The sequence below is a fragment of the Bos grunniens genome, chromosome 5, assembly GCF_055505025.1.
Source record: "Bos grunniens cultivar Pamir isolate PY7600 chromosome 5, Bosgru_T2T1.0, whole genome shotgun sequence".
Lineage (NCBI taxonomy): Eukaryota > Metazoa > Chordata > Mammalia > Artiodactyla > Bovidae > Bos > Bos grunniens.
This window is the reverse complement of record NC_141169.1, coordinates 68,472,754-68,494,130: the sequence shown is the minus strand read 5'-3', so window position 1 is coordinate 68,494,130 and position 21,377 is coordinate 68,472,754. Positions and strand designations below refer to the sequence as shown.

Here is a 21,377-nt window from a genome sequence, read left to right as displayed (position 1 = left end):
GAGTGGGTTGCCATTTCCTTCTCCAATGTGTGAAAGTGAAAAGTGAAAGTGAAGTCGTTCAGTCGTGTCCGACTCTTCATGACCCCATGGACTGCAGCCCACCAGGCTCCTCCGTCCGTGGGATTTTCCAGGCAAGAGTACTGGAGTGGGGTGCCATTGCCTTCTCCGGGATTATTTGTAATACTTAATAAATATAAATCCTATGTCAATAGTTGTAAATACAATGTAAATGCTGTGTAAATAGTTGTGAGTACAGTGTGAAGGCTATGCATATAGTTTCTGACATGTGGCAAATTCAAGTTTTGCTTTTTGGGACTTTCTGGAATTTTTCCTTTTGGGGATATTTTCTATGTGCATTTGGTTGTATTTGTGAAGGTGGAACCTAAGGATTTGGAAGACTGACTGTAAATGGGGAAAAATGGAGACTTTCCTTCTGTTTTTTGAAGCTCTAAAATTCTCCACGAAAAAAGTTGTTTCTTTTTCCCACTTTGCTTCTTCCTTTTCTTCCTAAGAGACTTCATATCTTTATATTCTTTTTTGTTAAATTTTTTTTTAGGCGACCAGCTTGATGTCTAGGATATATTCCAAAAAGAAAAACTAATTAGTTATAGAAAAATGTCATCTTAATGTCTCTAGGATTCTGGATTTTGCATTACCAAAAAATTGAACTTCAAGGATTTTCAAATGCATTTCAGCTTTTCTCTTTGAACGTTTTCGTGTTGCCATGTGTGGTTCCTGAGTTCAGGTATCTGAGATGTGTATGTTTGGGCCTCCAAGTAGAGTATGTTTTCTTCCAAGTTTTGCTTTTTTAATATAACTGCAGTGAAATCTTTCATATAAATCTTTGGCAGTATCTCTGAATATGTCCTTAGCATGCATTCCTAGAAGGAGAATTACTAGGTCAAAGGGTATGAATATTTTTAAAAGGCTCTTGGTACTTATCACCAGCCTTCTTTCCAGAAAGGTTGAACCAACTTATATTCTCAAACAGCAAGGAATGAGGCTGCCTAGTCTTAGCACCAATACCCACTCTGTGTTCTGTCATTAAAAACAAAAAGAAACCACATACAAATAACAACAGCAGTCTTATCAGAGAAAAGTTGCATCCTAGTTTTGTTTAACCAAGCAACACATGCTTATTATAGGAAAAAAATGTTGAAATAAAGACACTAAAACCATTTGTAATCCCTTTTCAGAGAGAGCGGCTCATAACTATCCAATTGTTTTAATTTGCTCTTTAAAAAATAATTGAAATGGTTGAGCATTTATGTTTATAAGCCATTTAATTTCCTTCTTAAAAAATTTATTTATTTTTAATTGATGCATAATTGCTTTGCAGTTTGGTTTGTTTTCTGCCACGCACCAACATGAATTAGCCATGGGTATACATGTCCCCTCCCTCTTGGACCTCCTCCCCACCTCCCACCCTTTGCCACCCTTGTAGACTGTAGCAGAGCCCTGGTTTGAGTTTCATGAGGCATACAGCAGATTTCCACTATTTTTCGTGTGTTACTGTATACGCTTCCGTGCGACTCTCTCCATTTGTCTTACTCTCTCCTTCCTCCCCACGGCCCATGTCCATAAGTCTGTTCTTTATGTCTGCATCTCCATAATTTCCCTTCCTGTAAGAGAGAGACTCTTCTCTTTTTATTTTTTGGATTTGTATGACTTCTTATTACCCTTAGGATATTAGTCGTCTGCTGTTTATCTTTTTGTCTAATGTAACCCTTCCCTGTTTTTGATACACAGATGTTTACAATTTTTATACTGTAAATCTGTTGATATTTTTCTTTTGTGATTTATTCTATTGCTTTTACATTGGGAAGTTATGTTCTGTTCTTAGATGAAATAAATAGTAATCCATATGTTTTCCCTACCTTTTTAATGGTTAAAAAAAACCATAACTCATTCACATGGTGTTAGTTTTACAGCATAGCGTGAAAGAGAATCTTACTTAACATCCTTCCCATACAGCATAGCAGTGTTTGTTTAGTTAGGCAAAGAGACAGAATATTATTCAAGCTGGTATTCAGTTACAGTATGTTCTGGAAAACACAGATTAGTAGATGGCCCATCTTGTTGAAAATAGGGCATGTGAAGGAGGATTTCAGATTGGGAAGACAGATAAAAGTCTAAGTGGGGACTGCCTTTGATGCCACGTCAAAAGTTGAAATTTGTAGGCAGTAAGAAGTTTGAGAACCTGAATATCCTTGAAATGAACCTTTAGTTAGGAGTCCTTCAGCTACAGGCAATATTAAAAAAATAAAAAAGCCTGAGTCAAACTGATTTAATTACAAGGGAAACTTGGAAAGATATTTTGTGGGTTGGTTCAGCTTCAAGTGTGACTTGTTCCAAGTTCAGATAATGTGGTCGGGTGGCTTCTCTCTGTCTCTTGACCTTGCTCTCTTTCCCACTGGCCTCTTTTTTAGGTTCCTAGAGGTGACCTCCTCATATCTCCAGATTTATATCCTCTTAGGTCCATGTTTGGGAAAAACGAATGTTTCTTTCTTGAAATTCCCTTATAAATCCAGAAATTTTCGTGATTGGACTCAGTTGGTTCCCTGTGGCTTTAGGGTACATTTGAAGATGTTTGGCTAGAGGGTGTTCTGTGGCTGTCCCAGATGAATCCATGTTGGTAACTCTGGGGATCTCTTTGACCAGGTCTGGATCACGTATTTCCTCTTAGAGTCAGAAACAGAACCTCCCCAAGACCACACAGTCTGAATGCTGGGCTTGGGGTAGTTTCTCAGGAAAATTGAGCATACTGGAGAAATAGAAGGTATGTCAGCCAGGTTAGGCTCAGTCGTGCTGCAGTGACCAGTGATGCCGGAAATCTCAGTGGCTTAATATAGGCAGCTGTAACCACGGTTTATTTCTCTCTCCTGTGCTGTTTTCTGGAGCCTCAGGCTCCTCTCCAGGGCAGTTGTGCTCCATGTGGTGACCTCGCCTGCCGGGCCTGTCGGTCTCCTCCATCCCCTGCTGCATGTGTCATGGAAGCCTTGCGCATGGCTCTGTGATAGATGGAGTGGGGGAGGGAGCGTGCTGTGATCTGGAAGTGATGTGCCTTACGTCTGCCCACAGCCCGTTGGCCAGAGCAGAAGTTGGTGGCCAGGATAAGGGGTGAAGAGAGGATTGTAATCCCCAAGTGCCTGGAAGGAGAGAATGTGAGTGAGCACGAGGTGGCCCAGCCACACTGGGTGACACAGAAGGCCAGGGCACCCTGTCACCACCCACCACAGGCTCCCTGGAGGACCTCAGTTGGTTCAGCTCATCCCTTATGCCCCTCCTCCTGATTTTATCTGACTTGTTCCTGGGACAGTGCTGAGAACAGGAAATGGATCCCTTCAGAGCTTCCCAGGGTTGTGTCCCCAAGGGCTGAGGGACAGTCATGCTGCCTTTCTGAGGACATTATGAATATTTCTTGACGTGACTCAGGCCATAGATTTCTACTCAGCACTGTCCACATACGCTGCTCTGTTAGACTGGAGACCTTTTAAGAAGAGTCATCGTGCATTTCTGAACATCACAGGGTTCAGAAAAGTACCATCATGAAGTACTTGGCAAAGATTGTATTTCCTAAACTTAGATATTTATACAGTTTAACAATATTTCCTTAAATAGGTAGAAAATGTCTGACTTCTGTACCTAAGTTCTGATTTCATTCATTTTCTCTGTCAGTAGTAAAGATAAAATTAAGGCAAGGGAAGAATTCTTCTGTGGTGATCTTACAAACAAGAAAACCAGGACCCCAAACAACAGAAAATGCTGCAGTGGCTGTGAAAGACAGTATGATGGTTCCTCAAAAAATTACAATCCAGTTTACCATATGCCAGCAATTCCACTTCTGGATATATACCCTCAAGAAGTGAAAGCAGGGGCTCAAAGAGATATTTGTCCACACATGTGCATAGCAGCGTTATTCACAATAGCCAATGGGTGGAAGCAGTCTAAATGTCCTTCAGTGGGTGAATGGGTAAACAAAATGTGGATAGACATAAAATGGAATATTACATAGGCTTAAAAAGGAGTAAACTTCTGACCCATGCCCCAACATGAATGCATCTTGAAGATATTATGCTAAATAAAATAAGCCAGCCCCAAAAGACAGCTGCTCTATGATTCTCCTTATATGAGTCACATTCCTAGAGACAGAATGTAGAACGGTGATTGCCAGGGGCTGGGGGAGGAAGAATGGGGAGTTAGTGTTGAACGAGTGTGGAGTTTCAGTTTTGCAAGATGAAAGAGTTCTGGAGATGGGTGGTGGTGATGGTCTCACAGCAGTGTGAATCACCTTAGTGCCACTGTGCTGTACACTGAAATGGTTAAAATGGTAAATTTTATGTTATGCTTTTTTTACCACCATAAAAATAAGCAAAAACAGAGTCTCAGAAAGCTGACAGATGACTCCTGTAGGTGGTCCACTGGGTGTCCCAGTGCTCCATGGGATGAGCAAGTGGGTGACCTGTGAGTGTGCGGGGGTTGCCCAGCTTGCTGCCTTGCCCGAGGAAAGGCAGTCACCTCCCGGTTCAGGGTGGCTGCCTTGAAACTTGGCTATGGTTGGGGCTTTGGGCAGAGTGACAGAACTGTCTCTCCACATCTTTGTCCTCGTTGTGGCATCTTGCTCTTATTATCCATTGAGTGCAAAAGAAATTCGCTCTCTTAATTCGTACCCACTCTTGTCTCTGCTTTGGGCAAGTACATAACTGACTCGTCAAGGGCCCTTCTGTTTATATTTGGAGTCCACAGTTTAGACAGACCGTTTCTCTCTGTCTGAGTGGTTGGCATTCTTTGCTTTTGCCTTGTAATGACTTGAATTAATTCTTAGCACTTTCTTGAAGTGGTTGCATGGGGTGTTGAGCTCCTTTTAAGCTACTGATGTTCCTGGTGTTTATTTCAAGTGATGACTAATTAAACACGCACGCTTTCTGGTGATGTTCATGTGATGGCTACACCGCGGGCTTTCCCGCCAGTGGAGAATTCATTCCTGGGCAGCCCCTGGAGATGTGCTGACTGTCAGCACCGTGTTCCAGCATAGTCGTGTTTCCTTGAGGGCCTTGCATACTCTTCTCAGGTAGCAGAAAGGGGGAAAGATTTTCCTGCCAGCACCAGTTCTAAATAGAAACTTCTAATGGCAGCAGGCTGTGAGAACTTCCCTTGGAAAGGTCATTTGTGAAAGAGGAGCTTTTGGTCATTCTGTAAGTGATCCTGTTTCACTGACTTCGTTCGGACAGTGACATGCAGTCCTATTCGGAAAGTGACATTCTGGGCAGTGACCTGTTGATGATGGCCAGATGCTCTTCGATGTTGGATGCTGAAGAGCCACTGGTTTCTCCCTTCCTCAGGATTAGTTCCTGTGAACTCTCTGCCTTCAAGTTTCTTAAAATGTGTTTCCTGTCTTCAGATGAATCTTATATGTAAAAAAGAAAAACAAGACCAGGGTTATTATCTCATTGATTTTGACAAAAGAAACTAATGAAGAAATGAAATCGTTGGTGAATCTTGACTGTGATTTTCAGTAGACTCAGTCATATCTAGGTTGTCAATGGGAGAGAAATTCATTCATTCGTTCATTCCTTCATTTGCTGTCTTTGATCTGGATATGCTGTGTGGGGATGTGAAGGCTTGGTTTTAAAGTTAGTGTAATGTGGCATCTTTCTTGGTGACCATGAATAGGCTTCGGAGTCAAGCTCCCTGAAGTTTTCCACAAGGTTTGTGTTTGTGTTTTTCTGAGGGGTGAGAATTCTATGGCTTCTGTTAGGTTCTCAAAGGGATCCAACCCCGCCGGTGTTAAGGAGCCTTCTGAAATGCTCAGAATATGTCACTGTGGCTCATATGGCCCCCTAATTAGAGTTGTCATCCTGTGAAAGTAAGTACTTTTTGGATATTTCAGGTGGCTCTTTAAAAGTGGATAATGTGAGAAAAAGGTGAGCAGAGGGAAGGAGGGAACACTGTAGACTCTGTGGTAAACATTAAAATGATGAAAGATTGACTCCACTTTATTTAGAAAATAAATACTTGCTTCTCAAATGCTTGTTGACTCCCCTAATCTTGCAGAAGAGCATCAAGAGTATAGATTCTGAAGCCAGACTTCCCAGGTTCAAATCCTACCTCTGCCATTTAGTGGCTGTGTGTCCTTTGGTGAATTGTATAATTTCTGTGTGTCTCTAATGTTTTCCTACATCAGATGGAGATGATAGAGCTTTTGCTTGCTAAGGTTGTCACAAGGATTAAATGAGGTGATACAAAGTGCTTCTGAGTATGTAATACATGGTAAGAAAGAAAAAGAAAGAAAGTTAAGTCGCTCAGTCATGTCCAGCTCTTTGCGATCTCTTGGACTGTAGCCTGCCAGGTGCCTCTATCTGTGGAATCCTCCAGGCAAGAATATTGGAGTGGGTTGCCATCACCTTCTCCAAGGAATCTTCCCAACCCAGGGATCAAACTCAGGTCTCCCGCACTGCAGGCAGATCCTTTGCCATCTGAGCTACCAGGGAAGCCCCTAATACATGGTTAAGATCTTAGTAAATATAAGGCCTTAATAAGTGTTAGCTCTTATGATGGAGTCAGAAGTGGTTCTTGTTAATGTAAAGAGTAGTAGAATACACACAGTTCAATTCATTCATAAGATGTGGCCAGTTCACTTTCTGTGTGCGTGTGTTGGTGGTTTTGTATCTATTTCCATGAAGTCACCTGTCTTCAGCATTTGTCTATTGATGAACTGCTTCAGGTAAATTTTTGGTGCACAAGCATTGTAAAAAGTGAGAGAATGCTGTCCCATATCCTTTTAGCAAAATGGGATGGTCTGTGTGCTTGTCACAGAATGTTGCATAAGGAGGTTCTTTGTGTTAAATAACTACTTGTGAAATGACTGGATGACAATATCATATTTCATTGTCTTTAAAAATATAGTATGCAGCCTCTGATCCTAAATTTCATCTGGGATGTGGTTATTGAAGACTCATAGTCTGTTTCACTTATGTGATTAATTTCTCCATCATTACTAGACTCTAGAGAGTTGCTTTCTATATCTTTGTATTCATCTTTTGACTCATCTGATAATTGTGAAGTGCTTTCTTCTGACAGGTTTATGCTTTTTGCCACTCTGGGTGGAAAATAGAATTCCACACAGTGAATTCTCAACTGTGTTTCATGAAAGCTAAGGAAATGACAGCAAAGATGGTATCTTCAGACTTCTTTGATATACTTTCCTGAAAATGATGCGATACTTCAGGCAGGGCGATGAGGAAACTGAAGGGTGATGTTGTAGTGATAATTTCTTTTACTTTTGCAATATCTTGGCCAAGTTCTTGTCATTCTCTTGCTTTCTTGTGTATGTGTACGCTCAGTTGCTCAGTTGTGTCTGACACTGTGACCCCATGGACAGGCCCTCAGGCTCCTCTGTCCATGGAATTTTCCAGTCTAGAATACTGGGGTGGGTTTCCATTTCTTTCTCCAGGGAATCTTCCCAACCCAGGGATTGAATGCATGTCTTCTGCATTGGCAAGCAGATTAAAAATCATGGTTGGGAATAATTGAGGGATAATGATGAAATAGGCTTTCCAGGTGGCTCACTTGTGAGGAATCCTCCTGTCAATGCAGGAGACACAAGTTCAATCTCTGGGTTGGGAAGATCCCCTGGAGAAGGAAGTGGCAACCCACTCCAGTATTCTTGCCTGGAAAATCCCATGGACAAAGAAGCCTGCAGTATAGTCCAGGAGGTTGCAAAAAGTCAGACATGACTAAGCGACTGAGTACACACCCACCCGCACCTTCCTTACTTACAGTGGTGAAATGATTCCTGCGATGGTAAAATAGCAAAATGTTTCAAGATGTTGGAAAATAAAATCACTGACCTCCCATCTTGCATCTTAGATTTTTAAAAGGGTGTGGTGAACTCATGAAAGTTGTATAGCAAGATGAGTTTTTGAAAAACCTGCAAGAAAGAATACAAGTCATGAAATAGCAATCCTTACAAATAGAAGTGCTTAAAACAGGAACTCGAAACTAACATTGAATCCAGGGGACCCTGATGGTATCCTGGGGTTAATTACATTTCTAATAATCTATCTGGAGGAAATCACCAGAAAGGCAAAGGTGAACATCTGAAGGTACTTATTACTGTGGGTTTTTTTTTTTTTTGCTTTTGTTTCTTAAATAGGAAAAGTCATAGATGTGTATGAGTAAAAGGCTGATTTGGAGCAATATACCAGTCGTATATGATGGTTTAAAGTTATATTCTCAGAAACTCTGCATGATAGAACACATTATGATAGAATATTAGAGTGGAGTACAAAGATGTGTGTACAGTGTGAGGTCACCTATGTACACTGTATACATAGAACAATATCAGTAGCAAATACATACAATGTTTTTTCTGGATGATATATGATGGGTGATACTTAATTATCTACATGGTTCTCTATCTTCTAAAATCTGTAACTGGCATATATTCTTTTATAAACAAAAACAAATCTTTTTGTGATGTCGAAGCAAATTATTTTTTATAACAGTCTTATTAGGATGTCATGTACCTACCATACAATTCACTCACTCAGTTTCCCATTCAGTGGGTTTTAGTGTCATCAAAGCCACTGTTTAGCCATCACCACAATCAACTTTAAAACATTTTCATCACCCCCCAAAGAAACTCTATGCCCATTAGCATTCACTCTGTTTCTCTCCATCCTGCCAGTTCTAGGCAACCACTCAATCTAGTTTCTGTCTCAAGGGGTTTGTCTGTTCTAGACATTTCATTTAAATCGAGTCCTACAGTGTGCAACTCTTTGTGACTGGCTTCTTTCACTTAGCATCATGTTTTCAAGGTAAAGCTAATTACTCTTGTGCTGTAATTTACTCATTTTGTTTACGTCATGCTAACTTTTATTTATCATAGGGTGTAACGTCTTTTCTCCCCCTTTACTTCTAGAACTGGTTCCTTCGATTATGAACAACTTGTTAAATCCAGATGCCATCTTCTCAAACAATGAGATGAGCCTGTCAGACATTGAAATCTATGGCTTTGATTATGACTACACCTTGGTGTTTTATTCAAAACACCTCCACACACTGATATTTAATGCTGCTCGGGACCTTCTCATCAACGAACACCGGGTAAGAGCACAGGGACTTCCAGTCTCCCCGCCCGCCCCCCGTGGGGATTTGAGCTGACCTGGCCTCATGCCCGGCACAGTAGATGTTACTTAGTAAATTGTTGCTGAATGTATGAGTAGATGTGGTTCCATTCCAAATGACTATCTGGAAAATAGTTTTTTTTAAAAAATACTTTTTTGAGTTATGATTGACATGTAAAAAGCTATATATATTTACACATATATACACATACATATGTATATACACACACATATATATAAAGGTCATTGAGTTTTGGGATAAGTGTATAAATCACCATCAAGGTCATAAACTATCCATCACTTACCTAAGTTTCCTCCTGCTCCCTTTATTGTTATTGTTGGGTGTATGCATGTGTGTGTGGTGCAGTGCTTAGCTAAGATACACCCATTTAGCAAATTCCAAGTATAGAATACAATATTGTTAGCTCTAGGTACTATGCTGTATAATAGATCTCCAGAACTTATTTATCTTGCCTAACTGAAACTTTGTACCTGGAAGGTAGTTGTATGTTTAAAAAAATCTTTAGATGTCTCTGATAGAAGACTGTACCAAGTTACTCATTAGTGGAGATTCAGCCGTGGTCATTTGCACTATGCTGTCTCACAGAGCAAGTGACACAGGTCCTCCCAAAGTCTGATGAAGGGGCAGCCTGTTAATTTCTGGTTAGAAGGAATTCTTCAAATCATGGGCAGTGTTCTGCCCTCATCACTGAACTGAATTGCATTCTTAGATAAGGAATATTTGAATGTCTTCTGATGCTTAGTATTGCTGAGAGCTTATAATAAAGAAGGAAGAAAGAAACACTCTAAACTGAACGTGGTTTTCTCTAGTCTAGTTGGAATACATTTCAGGAACCAGGATGAGAAGCATCTTCAGAGGTCGTCTGGACCAGGGCCCTTTGAAAACGCCCCACAGCATTCCAAGAGAGGTGACTGGAGGGCATCCCTCCCAGAGGTGTTCTGAACTTGGGGAGTTCTTCCACTGACACCTGCTTTTTCCTTCATTTTTCCCTTCACACATTCCTTCATCCTTTACTCAGTGTCTCTTCTGTGCTGAGCTCTCATGGAGCAGGCAGGGTGAAGGTGAGTAGGACACAGGTGCTGCCCTTGGAGAACCAGCAGTCTATTGGAGGTGTCTGTCCTGTGGGCAGCTAAATTATGAAGCCTCCATCTGGTGGTTTTCCCTACTTTCTTCAATTTAAGTCTGAATTTGGTAGTAAGGAGTTCATGATCTGAGCCACAGTCAGCTCCTGGTCTTGTTTTTGTTGACTGTATGAGCTTCTCCATCTTTGGCTGCAAAGAATATAATCAATCTGATTTCGGTGTTGACCATCTGGTGATGTCCATGTGTAGAGTCTTCTCTTGTGTTGTTAGAAGAGGGTGTTTGCTATGACCAGTGCATTTTCTTGGCAAAACTCTATTAGTCTTTGCCCTGCTTCATTCCGTATTCCAAGGCCAAATTTGCCTGTTACTCCAGGTGTTTCTTGACTTCCTACTTTTGCATTCCAGTCCCCTATAATGAAAAGGATATCTTTTGGGTGTTCTAAAAGGTCTTGTAGGTCTTCATAGAACCGTTCAACTTCAGCTTCTTCAGTGTTACTGGTTGGGGCATAGACTTGGATTACTGTGATATTGAATGGTTTGCCTTGGAAACGAACAGAAGTCATTCTGTCGTTTTTGAGATTGCATCCAAGTACTGAATTATGGACTCTCTTGTTGACCATGATGGCTACTCCATTTCTTCTGAGGGATTCCTGCCCGCAGTAGTAGATATAATGGTCATCTGAGTTAAATTCACCCATTCCAGTCCATTTTAGTTTGCTGATTCCTAGAATGTCGACATTCACTCTTGCCATCTCTTGTTTGACCACTTCCAATTTGCCTTGATTCATGGACCTGACATTCCAGGTTCCTATGCAGTATTGCTCTTTACAGCATCGGACCTTGCTTCTATCACCAGTCACATCCACAGCTGGGTATTGTTTTTGCTTTGGCTCCATCCCTTCATTCTTTCTGGAGTTATTTCTCCACTGATCTCCAGTAGCATATTGGGCACCTACTGACCTGCCTCTTGAGAAATCTGTATGCAGGTCAGGAAGCAACAGTTAGAACTGGACATGGAATAACAGACTGGTTCCAAATAGGAAAAGGAGTACGTCAAGGCTGTATATTGTCACCCTGCTTATTTAACTTATATGCAGAGTACATCATGAGAAACGCTGGACTGGAAGAAACACAAGCTGGAATCAAGATTGCCAGGAGAAATATCAATAACCTCAGATATGCAGATGACACCATCCTTATGGCAGAAAGTGAAGAGGAACTAAAAAGCCTCTTGATGAAAGTGAAAGAGGGGAGTAAAAAAGTTGGCTTAAAGCTCAACATTCAGAAAATGAAGATCATGTCATCTGGTCCCATCACTTCATGGCAAATAGATGGGGAAACAGTGGAAACAGTGTCAGACTTTATTTTTTTGGGCTCCAAAATCACTGCAGGTGGTGACTGCAGCCATGAAATTAAAAGACGCTTACTCCTTGGAAGGAAAGTTATGTCCAACCTAGATAGCATATTAAAAAGCAGAGACATTACTTTGCCAACAAAGGTCCATCTAGTCAAGGCTATGGTTTTTCCAGGGGTCATGTATGGATGTGAGAGTTGGACTGTGAAGAAGGCTGAGTGCCGAAGAATTGATGCTTTTGAACTGTGGTGTTGGAGAAGACTCTTGAGAGTCCCTTGGACTGCAAGGAGATCCAACCAGTCCATTCTGAAGGAGATCAGCCCTGGGATTTCTTTGGAAGGAATGATGCTAAAGCTGAAACTCCAGTACTTTAGCCACCTCATGCGAAGAGTTGACTCATTGGAAAAGACTCTGATGCTGGGAGGGACTAGGGGCAGAAGGAGAAGGGGACGACAGAGGATGAGATGACTGGATGGCATCACTGACTCAATGGACGTGAGTCTGAGTGAACTCCAGGAGTTGGTGATGGACAGGGAGGCCTGGCGTGCTGTGATTCATGGGGTCGCAAAGAGTCAGACACAACTGAGCGACTGAACTGAACTGAACCACCTGGTGGAGCCCTATAGACATCTGAACAGAGAGCTAGACCTGTGTGGAGGATGGTTTGAACAGTTTTCTCTGCCCGAGAGAATTTCTCTGCAGGAATTCCTCCTGCCTGAGGAAAGAGCCAAGAAGGTGACATTTCAGTGGAGTCTGGAAGGAGTTTATCCACAGAGGTGGGCTGGGGATGAGCAAGGGTGGACATGAGTAGCCTAGAAACCTAAATCATGAACACGAATGTTTTCTACCTGACTATTTGAGTCACGGGCTGGGTGTTATAATGGACTGTTATGCCCTCCGGTCTTCTCTTTTCCCAGTTGGATTATTCTTGGTTTTCCCAGCCATTCCCCTTTGACCTCCTTTCTTTTTCATCACTTTGTGTGTCCTCTGGTTTATCCCCCTCAAGTATGAGGCTCCGAACTGAAGCTGTTCCTGCAGGTGGGGTCTGACTAGTGTGGAACAGGGGGTGACCATCGGCTTCCTGGTTCTGGATAGCAGACCTTCAGTACTGTTGTTAAAGGGTCCATAAGTTCTGGGTCCTTGCCATTTGATGCAGTGTATTTCCTGATTCCCCTCAGCTTTTGGCTGTCAGTGGGATTAATAAGAAACTCATCCGTCCTTATTCACAATGCAGAAATGGTGCTTGCCCAAAGTAACATTCCCTCACCCACCAGGCTCTCTTTAGTTATGGCCACTTGATCAGAGGTAAACTCATCTAGCTACTCTTCACCCAGCTGCATGTCTCCATTTGTTCAAGAGATTCCCTTCTCTTCGATCTAACCTACGGACCTTTCCCTTGACTTTGAGGATGGCAGCAGAGTAAGAGTGAGGTAGTCCTGCCCTTGCTGGCCTGTCTGCCAGCTCGCCCCACCATCTCCCCACCTCCCTGCCAGAGAGTCTTGCACTCCGAGCTGAAGGGGTCTTGCACCATAGCTGGTGTTTGAATTCTAGGTCGTCTGCAGTGTTTGCTGTGACATTACGTATAAAACTTATTAAAAAAAAATAAAATATCATTGCTGTGATATTACTTATAAAATGAAAGTCATTATGCTAACAGCACCCCGTCTGTTCATTGTCTGCTCGGTGCCAAAAGCACAGGCTCTGGAGCCTGACTTCTGGATTTTGAATCCTGGCTTTTACTACTTATCCTTTAGGTAGTCTTGAGTAACAGACTTAATGCTTCTGGGCCTAGTATTGTCCTCTGTGAAATGGTCACAGCAGTAGTACTTTCCTCACAATGTTATTGTCATAATTAAAGGAGTTGATTTATGTGAAGTGCCTGGCACATAGAAAACACTCATTAAAGGTTAACTATTACTACTGTTATTAGCTGTTGTTACTGTTATTGCTAATCTGCGTGACAGCCCTGCAGACAGATAGTGTCTCTGTTTTACAGTTGAGCAAACTGAGACTTACAGAGTCCAGCTAGTAGTTCAAAGCCACAAGACAAGAAAGAAGGCAGAACCAGAATTTGAACTTACAAAAAAAAATTCATTAATTTATTTATTTCTTGGCCAAACCACATGGCGTGTAGAATCTTAGTTCCCCAACTGGGGATCAAATCTGTGCCCCCTGCATTGGAAGGGTGGAGTCTTAACCACTGGGCCACCAGGGAAGTCCTCGAATTTGAACTTCAATCTGTCTGTTTGCAAGGCACAGATGCTGTCTTCTGTTTACATTGGCCTTTGTGGGATTAGTAACACCTTTTCTTTCTATCCTATGGGTTTATTGTTCAGATAAAAATAAAATATTCATGAAGATTAAAAATTTATGAACTTTGAGGGCAAAGAGAGATGAAATAAAGGAAAGAAAGGTATACTCATTCTGATTGGAAAAGCTTCTTGATTTAAGATAGTTGAAATTTCATTCCCATTATGTCTGTTTGTTGCTTTAATAAAAGAAGTATGTCCTAACACTAATTATATCAGACATATTAATAGAGGCAATTATGCTTATGCAAATTTTTCTCTGGTTTTGGATCTGAAATGATTCTTCCACGATGCTGTTGGAAGCACTGAGTGTGGTTCCATTTTTTTTTTTTTCTGCTAAAGACTAAAAGTACTTGAGAAGATGAGAGACATCTGCTTTTGAGATGCACAGTAATAGAGCAGCAAGTTTGCAATTTAGCATCTTCCCTAAAAGCAGATGTGAATGTTCCAGCCTCTTCATAATTATCCATTCTCTCGTCTTTTGTTAAAAGAGAGTGAGAGTTTTTTTTAAAGATTTATTTATTTTTTCGGCTGTGGTGGGTCTTCATTGCTGCATGCAGGCTCTCTGTCCCTGCAGTGAGCGGGGCGGATGGGGTGGTTGGGGTGGGGTGGGGTGGGGTGGGCGGGGGAGGGCTACTCTTCGTGGTGGTACGCAGGCTTCCCATTGCAGTGACTTCTCTTGTTGTGGAGCACGGACTCTAGGGTGCAGGCTTCAGTAATTGTGGCTTCATGGCACGTGGAATCTTCCCGAACCAGGGATGACTCTTAATCTCCCTTCGGGTGCTGCACTGTATGAGAGGAAGTTAGTCTCTGCAGCTGTGAGCTCTCTTTTCACTCATTCAGAAGAATATTCAATGGAAATATGTCCTGCCTCCATCCACTTCTCACCTCCTGCGCTGCCTCCACCCTGGTCTACGCCACCATCACCTCCCACCCGATGGTGCAGTAGCCTTAAACTAGGCCCCTTGCTTCCATTCATGCCCCTTAGTTTGTTCTCCATTCGGCAGCAAGAGTGAACCTTTAAACACTAGTCATTTCACTTTTGGACTCAGAATCCCCCCGAGCCTTCCCATCACGCTTGGAGTGACACTGAAGGCCTCCAATGCTCCTGGACCCTGGCTTCCTCACCCGCCTCGCCTCCTCCCACCTGCTTTCACTGCGCTCCAACCACAGCAGGCACCTGGCTACTCCTTGAACCGCCACACACGCTCCTACCTTTGGGCCTCTGTGCTTTCCGGTTCCTCTGGTGGAATGTCCTGCCTGGCTCCGGGTAGCCTGAAGCCTTGCTCTTTATTTTTTTTTTTCCACCAGATTTCCAAACCCTTTACTTACCACTATGAAGCACTGTACAAATGTTGATTTGTTTTGCCTGCCCACCATAGGATGGAAACTTCTTAGGGGCAGAGATGGTGTCAGTTTTAAAAATTTTTTTTTGATATATTGTTATTGTTTTAATTTTTTTGGCCATGCGGCACGGCATACAGGATGTTAGTTCCCTGACCAGGGATCGAACCCATGCCCCCTGTGGCAGAAGTTCAGAGTCTTAACCACTGGACCGCAAGGGAAGTCCTGATGGTGTCAGTTTTGTTCACTACTGCATTCCTAGGCCTTGGCACAAAGTACATGCTCAGTAAACACTTGACATACTCGTTGAATTCCACCTGTTAAGAGAGTATCATGATGCAGGTAGTTTTGTCCTGGCTTCATATTCTGTGTGGATCTTGGAGAACTTTGTTTCTATACGCTTTTGCTCTCCTCTAATTAGACTCATAATTTAGGTTACTTTAAATATCAAACTGAGACCTCTGAAAAGCAGATATATCATATTTATAGGCATTGGGACCTCAGGAACTCAAAGGCAGTGTTGTAATGTGGAGGTTCGCAGCTCTTTCCAGAGCTCCGTGATTGATTATCCAGGAAGGGGGCCATGTGGACAGGCTACAGAATTTTAGAAATTATGCACGGGGAATTGCTGGGTTTCTCTGCAGCATTTTAGTATTAACTTTACTTAAAGCTGTAAAGGACAGTTCTGTAGCATTTTAAGGGGAAACTTTGATCTTTGCCTGCACACACTAGCCTGTCCAGATTGCATTCAGAATGAGAACAAATCTAGGAACTGAAGGAAACCCAGACAAAGCCCAAATCAGAAGATTTTTAATAAAACCCCAAGTAAAGGTCTTTTATTGTTTATAGTTCTTCTGCTGTCAGGGACACCAGTCATTTTCATGACACGTTGGGTGAGTCATGTTTTTCTGGCTGGTAGGCACTTTCTAAGCTCTATGAGTCCAGAAAATCTAGCCATAGGTCATTGGAGAAATGTGTCACTTCCTGGCTGATGGGAGCGTCTTTGACTTCCTCGACTAGATGTTACTGTTAACAGTGTTCCCAACCAGAGTTTCCGTGTATGTGTGTCTGTGTGTGAAGTGTATTAGTAAAAATGAAGGACCATACACTGTGTGCAAGATTCTTGGAAACGCCCAGGAGTGGAAATAGCATTGAGTGATTTCTTGGCACATGTGAAGGGTGTTAGATAAATGAGCTCAAATGTGACATTTGACTCAGCGCTCCCTGCAGTTTGGCTGGAATTACTCATTGCTTGTGGGTCAGCCTGGTGATTCCAGGAGGTGTTCTCGCACACGCGTGACCTTGGCTGTGCACGAGGAGATGGCAGTGCAGTCACGCAGAGGGGCTGCTGTGCTGGTTGATGGTTGTCTAGGCTTTTACATAAGCAGATTCCATCATGATTGGGAGATCGTGGGGACACAGCCTCCCTGGACTCAGGAGTGGATATTCTGGCTGGTAGGTCCATGTTCTGAGCACAGGGGCAGTGGGGAGACCCTGACCCCCGTGCCCCTCCACATCCCTGCTGTGTGGCCTGGGCCAGGTTGTCTCATCAGAAGTCTCTGAGGTCCCTTCTGTTAAATGGGCATGGTGGGGCCTGCTACCAGTGGGGTCACTGGTATTCTACTTCTGAGATCTGGGGAGAGAGGAAAGTAGTGGATAAAGAAGGGGCTGGAAAAAAAAAAAAAAGAAGGGGCTGGGATTTTTGTGTAGTGGGAGGGACAAGTTTATGACTAGGAAATAGCAGGGGAGCCAGGCCACGCGTTCTGAACCAGCATTGGAGCCATAACAGGGAACCATGTGCTGAGAGAGGGTGTCTCTGGCCCCAGGGGGAGGAAGGCTGTATGGATGGCCAAGGGATTCCTGCAGCTGAGGGGAGAATATAAGACTGGGGACGTTGGGGGGCTGAGGCCTTCCCTGTGTGTGGGCAGATAAAGAGGAGGGGGCTCTGTGGCCCAGAGGCACTTGGCCTGAAGCAGGAGGCCAGCTGCGGTCCATCTTTTCTGACCACAGCTTCCTACCCAGGTGCACCAGCCTCCTCAACCTCCGAACAAAGGCCAAGTGTGAATGCTATCTTGACCTCGACCTTAGTACATCGTTAGCTAAAACCAGTTCCTTTCTTCCTTCTTAGTATCCCGTGGAAATCAGGAAGTATGAGTATGACCCAAACTTTGCAATTCGTGGACTGCATTATGACGTGCAGCGGGTAGGTGTAATTCTCATGTTTTTCTACAGTTTAGCACGTTCGGGAATAAAATGTATTCTTGGTGCTTTTCTTTGCTGCATGCATAAATTGATTTGAAATTATATTCTCTGGGGCTGCAGAACTAAATTATCCAAAACACTTTTGGATGAAGTCTTTTTCAGGAGACTGTATATTGGAAGAGCATGAATGCATTTAGCCTCTGGGCAATACTACTTATGTCCAAATAGTCAATTTCGATGTTTTGAGGAGGAGCTGGTTGTCATAGTTTTTTTTTTTGAAGACAGGTCATTTCCTTAATGGGCTGCACAGTGCTTTAATTAGCAAGCAAACCTTTCAAAAACATACAGTGTGTTTCTTTGTGTATGATGACTTAATGTTGATAGGATTCACAGTGACACCTGGAACTTTCCTTAAATGTGCAATTTGTGGTGCGTTAATTTACCTGCATGTGCTTGTGTTTTTGAAGGCGGTCTTGATGAAGATAGATGCTTTTCATTATATCCAGCTGGGAACCGTCTACAGGTAAGAGTAGGAGCAGGTAAATTTAACCCCTTCCCCCTCAAGTAAGCAAAGTGCTTTGGCTTTCAAGACTCCCTGACTGTTTAGTGTTGGGTGGCTGCAGTGTGTATCTGTAAAGCATTCATTCATTTGCCCACTGCATCCGTCATTCAGGAACATTGATCGGGCCACTACCGTGTTAGATGCTAATGGTTTGGCTTGTGAGGATGTCCTCAAGGGGCTTGGAATGTAGGTGGGAATCCACACAAGGAAACCAGTGCGTGCAGTCCACAGTGACCCAGGCTACGATGGCTGTGTGCTCAGGCCACTGGGGGCCACTTTGGAGGACTCTGGGGAGGGCGAGCTCTCCAGAGGCGATGGTGGCCCCCTGAGTGAGGGTCCTGCAGAGGAGGTGGGGGAGGATGGTGGGGGCAGGTTGTTCCCACCGTGATAGTTGAGTAGTTTGAACATTGTCTCTTTTCTTCCTGTTTATTAGAATTAGTAGAAGTACTGAGCTCAGTGAGAGATCTTTGTAACTTTGAAATAAAGGGTTTTGCCTTTTCTAATTCTCAAATTTGGGGATGCTGTTGAGGATTGTGGTTTGTGTGTGTGTGTATATAGGTATGTGAAAGTGAAAGTGTTAGTCACTCAGTCGTGTCTGGCTGTTTGTGACCCCATGTACTGTAGCCCACAAGGCTCCTCTGTCCATGGGATTCTCCAGGCTAGAATACTGGAGTGGGTAGCCTTTCCCTTCTCCAGCGGATCGTCCCAACCCAGGGATCAAACCCAGGATTCCAACATTGAAGGCAGGTTCTTTACCATATGTATAAATATTTATACATTTATACATATGTATAAATATTTGGTATTTTCTTTCTGTTCCTAAATAATGTGCTCATACTTCTGTTTCCTAACTTATTAATTCTGGACATTGTCCCTGCTGTGAGGACTGAGGACTTGGCCCTCCCGCACATGCAGCCCTGTCTCCAGCCTCATTTTCCTAACCTCATTACGATCCCTTTCTGCTTGCTTCACCATCTTGTTTGCATTATGATTCCACAGGTCGTGTTCATTCTTAAGCAAGTAGTGCACTGTTTTCTTTCTTGTGCAGCATTTGGTTTTTCCTAGGTTTAATAATAACCTCAGTTTTTATTTGCTTAGTTTCCTATGTAGCTATCTAGTTTTTTCCCTAAATGTTCCTTCACAGATATCAAGCAGGCATTTATTTCCCCACAACTCAAATGTTTTACATAATCTCTCAGTTACTTTTTTTTTTTTTGACTACTGCCTCCTACTCTGATCTGCTCTGATTGCTCATCCAGGGACTTCAGTTTGCTACTTTTTCTGTTTCCTGGCTCTCATCTCTTCCTCTTTCTAACTTTACTCCCTCATTTTGCTAGAGCACATCCTACAGTAGCTTCCTGGTGCCTCTTATGGCTGAGTCTTTCTGGGGATCTGTGGTGGTTCATGAGTTCCTCTCTTTGGGGTCCCATTGCAGGCTCTGTTCTCAATGTTGTTGAGTCAGGGGCCTCCTTTTACCAACTGTTTTCCAAAAACATGTTGAAATGTCTTATGTGCTGATGTCTTTGCTCTCATTTCCTTTGACCTTTTGAGCAATTTATCTTTTACTGTCATTTTAATGGTGTTTCAAGAGGGAGAAGAGGTGGTGGTGACGATGCAAATAATAAATAGCAACTCAACAATGTTGAGTTTTGCAGAGCAACAGATACTGCCGTAAGGGTTTTGAGTTAACTCATTTGATCCTCAAAATAATCTTATAAGGTAGGTACTGCTATTGGTCCCAGAGATGTTAATCAGTAACTTGCCCAAGGCCACACGGAAGTAGAATTCAGACCCAGACAGTCTGGCTCCTGACTGTGCTCTTGGGCCATGTGCAGCGTTTCTGAATGTCTGAGGGTTACCTGGTAGTCTTCAGCGGATCTTTCGAATCTGTCTGCCATCTGCTTTTGGACTCAGACACTTACCCCTTCTCTCCTGGGCTCCTGTGGTTTTTTGCAGCACAGCCCACAGACTGGACGTTTTGCTAGACTGATTTACCTAAAGCATTGCCTTCAATAACCCCCTTGTCTCTTCTGAATCCTGGATGGCTCCCCATTGTCTAAGAAATAGAGCCCAGATCTCTTAAATATTCCATCAACCTTCTCTAAACAAACCCTTAGCTTTCTCCTCTTCCATACACAGCTCCTTCACTTCCTTGATTGGTTAAAACTCTTGGTTGCAAGTGACTGAGACACAACTCAAGCTGGCATAAACAAAAACCCAGTCTGGACTCACTAATGGTGTAGTCCAGGGACAGATCTGGTTGCAGGTGTAGCCGGCTCCAGAGGCCCAAATGGTTGTTGTCAGTGCTCTTTCTGTCTCTTGACACTCCTCCTGTCTGGGTTTGCTCACAGCAGGCACCTCCACGTGGTGAACCCTGGCAGTACCAGGCTTCCACCCTCAGCTCCAGGTCAAGCAGAGAAAGGGAGTTATTCTTTCTAACAGTTTCAGCCAGTCTCAGAGGGAGTGGATGCCAGATTTGTGCAAATAGCAGATAAATACCTTTCCTCTGAGTTCTCCTTTTCACTGCTCTGCATCTGTGCAGGCTGGCATTCTTCCAGGATGCGGTTTTCCTTCCTTTCTGCTTCTTGAAATCTCACTCATCCTTCTGCATGGCTGACAGGTGGCAAGGCTTCTCCTCACCCTCTCAGCTTGACATGGTCTTTCTTTCCTCTCTTCTGGGCCACACCATCCTGTGGCTCCTAATTACCTTGTTCCTTCTTCTCCAGATAAATTGTCTATTATGTTAGAGGTATGGATTGGACTAGGTAGGAGGGGCCACTGAGGCATTTAAAGGGGAAGGAGTGCTCAGGTTGAGGTCCTGGGAAGATCGCTGGGGCCTCAGTGCTGAGAAGGGGGTGTGGCGGCTGAGGCAGCAGGGGTGCGCGTGTGGCTCTGGAGTCACACTTCCTGAGTGTGAACCCTACCCCTGCTGCTCTCTAAAATGGGCATGATTCCAACACCCACCTCAGGGCGGCTGGTTGTTTGGACTAGAGCAGGCTTGGAACATCATGTGCGCTAAGTTGCTTCAGTGATGTCTGACCCTTTGCGACCCTGTGCACTGTAGCCTACCAGACTCCTCTGTCCATGGGATTCTCCAGGCAAGGGTACTGGAGTAGGTTGCCATTTCCTCCTCCAGGGGATCTTCCTGACTCAGGAATCGAGCCTGTGTCTTTTACAGCTCCTGCATTGGCAGGCGAGTTCTTTCCCAGCGGCACCTGGGAAAATGTCCCTTTCCTCCTCTCAGCCCTCTGAAGGGATAATGAGTGAGCAGAAGGAGGGGAAGAGCGCTCACACCTCAGCCTCGCTCCCCTCTGAGCCCCGTGCCCTTGCGTCCCCCTCCACTGGGTGGCTTTCAGGTTGCATGTGGGCTGTGC

General features: G+C 43.5%; 1 protein-coding gene across 4 annotated transcripts in view; it reads left to right on the top strand.

Annotated features, from left to right (window-relative positions):
• The window catches only part of NT5DC3 (5'-nucleotidase domain containing 3), a 70,949-nt gene that overhangs the window by 16,197 nt on the left and 33,375 nt on the right, over nucleotides 1-21,377 (top strand). For 2 of the 4 annotated variants that reach the window (XR_015164004.1, XM_086401062.1), the window contains exons 2-4: nucleotides 8,924-9,108; nucleotides 17,368-17,442; nucleotides 17,909-17,964. Coding sequence is in view for 3 of the 4 variants with exons in the window: in XM_086401062.1 (XP_086257188.1) it covers nucleotides 8,924-9,108; nucleotides 17,368-17,442; nucleotides 17,909-17,964 (316 nt within the window). In the remaining variant the exon portion in view is untranslated. Of the gene's footprint in view, nucleotides 1-8,923; nucleotides 9,109-16,469; nucleotides 16,695-17,367; nucleotides 17,443-17,908; nucleotides 17,965-21,377 lie in introns of those variants that run through there. The other 2 variants (XM_086401063.1, XM_086401064.1) reach the window with 2 other exon arrangements.